Source organism: Physcomitrium patens, chromosome 17 (genome assembly GCF_059467195.1).
Source record: "Physcomitrium patens ecotype Gransden chromosome 17, ASM5946719v1, whole genome shotgun sequence".
In the NCBI taxonomy this organism is placed as follows: Eukaryota; Viridiplantae; Streptophyta; class Bryopsida; order Funariales; family Funariaceae; genus Physcomitrium; species Physcomitrium patens.
Genome location: NC_143426.1, coordinates 11273390 through 11279158, shown reverse-complemented (window position 1 = coordinate 11279158; position 5769 = coordinate 11273390). Strand labels below are relative to the sequence as shown.

Genomic DNA, 5769 nt, shown 5'->3' with positions numbered 1-5769 from the left:
GTTTGATTGAATATTTTGATTGATAGAAATATTTGTAACAAAAATATAAAAGCATTGAAGTGCTAATATACACATTTTTTATCAAAGTTTTAAAAGTAGGTTGTTGCATTTGTTGGCAAAATCAATAGCTTACCTCAAAGTTTGAGGATCAAACAAGTTGAGCAATAATTTCTTCACATTATGTTATAACTTGTAAAGAAATTGATAGATGAGGGCATTATTGTCCCACTTAACATAGGTTGCTAATTATCAAATTTGTGATACATATGTTAACACAAATTCATATCTTTGCTGTGAAATACAAATTTAGTTGGTTATTACATATGTTGTATTATATTCTCCATACATAGATTAATATTTTTTTCCAAAAACACATCCAAGTTGTTCAATATAGGATCTTGTTGTTCAAAAAATGATAAAATCCAAAAAAGAGAAAAACCATTGGATAAAGTATTTGAAAACCTAATCCTAAGATGCTTAGGTTGGATGATTGAGAGATTGGAGTTGAATAAAAAGTTGTACTTGGTGATGTCCCTTCTTTTAAATTTTCCATACTTATAAACGCTTGAGAATTCACATAAGAATAGTCACTATTTCATAGTATGCTTACTTGCATACCTACATTAGTAATTGCCACATTTGTTGATAATGATTTTACCTACTTCCTGTACGTCTATTGACTCAGATTTTCAATAAACAAAATGTCCACAAAACATGTGTCCACATTGAAGCAAAAAAATGTTGAATTTCAAGTTCTAAAATACAAATGGAATACATTTACCCACAATGATTAGCTACCAGACCATATATATATGTATACATACGTTTATATGTACATGTTGAGGCGCACACACATTTACACTTCCTTTGCGAAGTTGCGCTTCCTTCACTTGGTAGCGAAATGTTTTGTGTTTGCTTGGGTGACTGTATAAAACAAATGCATGGCCGTGCATGAACACCTAAACACTGTTAAGACTGATGCCAGAAACCATGGAGTGTACAGTCTTCGAGACGATGAGTGGTCGCCCACGACAAAGCATTTGCGTCGAGACGGCCCCACTTCTCTGTACGCACAATCATGGCTAGATATGGTACTACAAATGATTCAAACCTGGTGTATTTTCTTGACTCGACGAAACTGCCGTGAAACTGGAACAGTCTATGATACATCAGGAACTGATGAGGGGAGATTAGAAGAAAACGCACTTCATTTCGGTCTTCTTTCATTATCCCCTTCCTATGTTGTCCTGCAATCTACTCAAAAAAAAAAAAAAAAAAAAAAAAATACCATATGGTACCTATTCGATAGAATGTATTGCGGAAAAGACTGCGAAGACTCGACGCATTCTGATAATTGGCAGAACACCCCATATCCTACAAGGCAAACGAGACCACTCTGTTGTAATCTTAGAATCGGTTCTCAAGTTGATACCTCTGAAGAGCTGTCATCATGAAGCTCAAGCTGAGCCCACAATGCGGCAGGTGACTTCGCAGCCACAACGTCAGGACTGAGCTTCAGATTATCTGTAAGCATGTCGCAAATGCGAAGGAGGGATGGCCTCGGCGACTCCGTCGAGAGACACATCGAGGCAACCTTGCAAACCGCAACGAGCTCATCGTGGTTGTAAGGTTTCAAAGTTGGATCAACCATGTACCACATCATCTTGGGGTCGCTCAGATACTCCCTCGCCCACTCAACAAGAGGTGGTGCACCCTCACTCTCCGGCGGCCGGCCTGTGATGACCTCCAGCAAGAAAACACCGAAGCTGTAGATGTCGTTTTCGAAGTCAGGGTCGAGATGGTCTATGGATGCACCATTCTCATGCCCAGACGTCTTCCCCGCAAACCAACTGGATTTCTGTGAATCGTTTCTCATCATCGGCACCCCCGTCACTCCGAAAGTTGAGACTTTGGCAGCGTAATCGTCGGTCAAGAGGACGGACTCCGCACTGAAGTTCGAGTGGTGTACAGGCGGCACAAGCTCATGATGCATGTATTTCAACCCAATCGCAGCGCCAACCACAAGGCGCATCCGTGCGGTCCAGCCCAAATGCTCGCTTTCCTTGTTGTGCAGGTGGTCGTAGAGAGATCCGTTGCTAGCATACTCGAAGACGAAGATACGCGTCCAGGGATCGTCTTTTGTACAGTACCCGATGAAGTTGACTAAATGAGGGTGCTTCATTCTTGCTAGCGCTTTGACTTTCTTCCGAAACGACAACTCATAGTGAGGAGGCCAATTTGCAGCTGACATCTGTATGCTTGTGGCAGCAATCTCGGTTCCGTCAGGAAGCGTTCCTTTGTAGACAACACAATCAGGAGAAGACCCGATAATATTGCTGAAGTCCTCGCATGCGACCTCCAAGGCTTCCCTCTCCAACAATGGCACGATGATTTCAGGCTCTCTCTGAAGCTGACCACTCATGCCTTGCCTCCACGGACTCACCGTTGTCATTTTCCTCTTGTGACGCAAATATAAGACCGCAACCACCGAGATGGTCGCAATTAATAACACCGCACATCCAAATCCCACTACGTAAATCCCTACACGATTGAAGGCAGACGACTTCGACGACTCTACATCTCCTTCATTGGGATCCTGCACAATGGTAGGAGCATCCGCCAACAGTCGAGCGGCCACAACAGGTGCCGGTAAGCCCAACACCGAAGCTAGAAAAAATAGTCCTATAACTAGCCACAGCAATCTGCTCTTCGCCAAGAACATTATGCCGGTGAGGGTCTTCTCCAAAGTGCGTACGATCCTTGTTAAATACAACCTTCTTGATCCATTCAGGATGATGTTTCGATGCTTCATGCAATCCTCGACCGAAGTCAATCACAAAGTTCTACAAAAAAAATAAAAATAAAAATAAAAACTCAAAGCAGGAACATGTGTCAAATTCAAGCAGTTACTGCTACTTGATAACAAACGAATTTCAAGCTGCCGCAGCATCCAAATCTCTCGAATTCTTCTGATTAACTAGATGGATAAGATGTAAGGTCTAGATAACTTGACATAACTAAATCTGACTGCACGGTTATGTGTATAAATGATTCTTGGCGAAATCAGGACATGATGAAGAGTATCAGCAAGGACGAAAAATCCACAAACACTCAAATTAAGAGCATGAACAAGTTTCGATGCAAGTGCACATGTCAGTGTTAAAAATTGCTTCATGACTCACATATTCGGGAATTGCGTATATCCGTTGAAGTCTAGATTGAGTCCATTCAGTCGTTGATGGTTGTCAGTGCGAAACTTCCTAAGCCATGGTCGCACAGTACCATCTTCAGCTGCAGATCAAATACAAAAAGCATTTAAAAAATCAAGTCCTCTCTCGAACAACACGCTCTAGGATGCTTGTGGACCTTAGAGCGGAAATTCCCATATCACCTCAAACACCATCCACTAGATTGTTCCCATTCGTTTGTTTCAGCTAAACTATTACGATTATAAACTCTCATTGAGCACCTTGCGTCAAATAAGGCCATGAAATTATACTGTCTTGAATTCTCATGATGTGAACATTTCTTGCGGAGTATGGTGACAACGACCGTAAGGTGAGATGCTTGGCCCGCGATGGGAGGAAGATCCAGTGTGGAAATAGAACGAAGCAACGATGTCGAATGAATGGCAAAGATGTACCTGTTGGAATGTTGACAGACTCCATGGGCTAGCTCAATCAGAGCACTTCCTGGATCACGGTTGTACAGAAACAATTCTGTCAAGGTGCACCTACATCATCGGGTGTGCAAATTCTATAATCGGTCGGCACCTGGCAATGAAAGCTGACTTGGTCTAGTCACGAAGCGGTGTCTCTGATGAGAGCTCAAGGATGGCCAACAGCAACAATCACCAAAGTTATCGCTCAAAAGTAACGTTCAACCCTGAAACCTGTCAATGATGTCACCTCCTAACAGCCCTTCGCTTGCGGACTAATCTTCTCGTTCTTTCCAGGTCTCCCTTTCGACCATGCACAAGATCCACAAGCATCATCTATTGAAGAAGCTCCCATATGCTGACTGCGATAGAATCCAAATCCACACGCACCTACACCTCGTCAGCCCTGAGTAATGTCGAGCAAATTTGTCGAAAGTATCAATAATGGAGCAAAAACCCACTCATACCCTACACATATTGATCTCAATGAGTTATGCCAGTATACCCTGCCACGGTCCGTCCCTACGCTCCGGTCATGTCCCCTAAAACAATCACTGCGGGGAAGGAATCAGAGCAACCGCAAGAACCAACCATTCCCCAATCCACTCCGCCACCTCAATCAGCACGCCCACATACGCGTCCCACCAACAATGACCACCCACTCAGCCACCCACTCTCCACACCTTAATTGCAATATGTCATCAAGTTGCCCCACTTTGAAGATCACCAACCAACAGACAAAGCCGTGAGAGGGAAGGTCGAATGAACGCGCAAAATGAGAGCGGAATCATCACTGAACCAACTCCTTCATCTTCATCTTTCCGCCATCATTACCACCTTCATCATCATCTCCGCCCCACAAACCGGCTGCCACAATAATGCCGCCGATGCTGATGAGGTCACCAAAGACGACCCGACTGCATTACGAAATGCTTTGAAAAGACTGTCGACGAAAACCACGCTGAACGATGAAACGACTTGACCCTTAGGAACAATCCAGAGCCTCCCGACAACAAAGTTGGCCAACCCTAGCAGTCTTACGCCGAAACTCATGGCCCTCGAAATGGCAGTTTTACGAGAGAAGTTAACTTCTGCGAGGAAGATCGAAGAGATTCGTGACGCCTGACTGCAGACCAGGTGCCTTTTACTTACTGCACGGATAGATCTGTTGAGGGGGATTTTCCCGTTCGGAGGAGAAAGATGGACTGCCTGTCTGGCAGAAGCGATCCATCCAATCGAGAATCTGCAAGAGACATTTTCCTGCGAAGGCTGCTGCACAGCCTGAGGATGGTGAGCTGCCAATATACTCGCCAGAAACGATTTTGTCATATTTAGCCCACTGAAATGACGGGTTGACTAGCCAAAATGGAATTAAAATAAAAAATAAAAAGGACTTTGTTAGCCACACCTTCAGGACTCTGATTCAACCCGATGAACAGACAAACGTCCACCAGACAAGCGCAACTGAACATGAGCCGACATCGACACCACATCGCGATCTTCCTGCCGCTGATCTCGACTCGTTTCTGGCGTTGTATGAAACTGCAAATTGCGCAGGAATGTAGAATCGTTGTGTGGTGGGATGATAAGGTTGCCGTGGGGATCGGAGCCTTGGTCATGCGGCTCCGAATATACTCGCCCATGCATGGCTGCCGTTGCTCCCAGCTCCCTCGTCCGACAACTGACTGGAGTCGCCTACTTTAAAGTAGCTCAACGCCTTTTGACTTTTGTGTGGCACTGGGCACAGCGATGCGCTCGATTTTCATTCCTCGTCCGACAAATTGCATCGCGTGGCTTGTTTTTAAAGTGCCCTTCCAGTTTTGACTTTTGTGTCTTGCGTTTCGTTGTCTATTTTTATGGTGGTCGCCTTCAAACATGAAAGGATTTGGGAATGTTCTAGAACAGCTATGTGATGGAAATAAATGGTACACATGTTGTAGGTCGAAACAAGGGTTGTTGATATTAGATCCAAATTTAACTAACTTCTGAAAGGATTTGGAAGGTTAATGTTTCTTATGTTATTTATTTCTAAATAAGAGGATGAATTACAATTTCTATAATTTCTAAGTAAATAAGAATAGGTAGATTGTCAGCAAAAATAATTCAAATAG

At 43.7% G+C, this 5769-nt stretch overlaps 1 protein-coding gene across 3 annotated transcripts; it reads right to left on the bottom strand.

Annotated features, from left to right (window-relative positions):
* Window positions 1-725: 725 nt before the first annotated feature.
* LOC112294888 (protein MALE DISCOVERER 1) lies at window positions 726-5206 on the bottom strand. Of its 3 annotated transcripts, none has more exons than XM_024545865.3 (5): window positions 5067-5200; window positions 4164-4930; window positions 3644-4020; window positions 3183-3291; window positions 726-2843 (listed from the first exon to the last, which is right to left on the bottom strand). In XM_024545865.3, exon 5 carries the CDS (start codon window positions 2810-2812, stop codon window positions 1421-1423), a length of 1392 nt encoding a protein of 463 aa, XP_024401633.1. In that variant the 5' UTR covers window positions 2813-2843; window positions 3183-3291; window positions 3644-4020; window positions 4164-4930; window positions 5067-5200; the 3' UTR covers window positions 726-1420. The 3 variants fall into 3 exon arrangements, with proteins under 3 accessions (XP_024401633.1, XP_024401635.1, XP_024401632.1); XM_024545867.3 differs by having other exon boundaries at window positions 4342-4930; XM_024545864.3 differs by having other exon boundaries at window positions 3644-4927; window positions 5067-5206.
* Window positions 5207-5769: the final 563 nt, after the last annotated feature.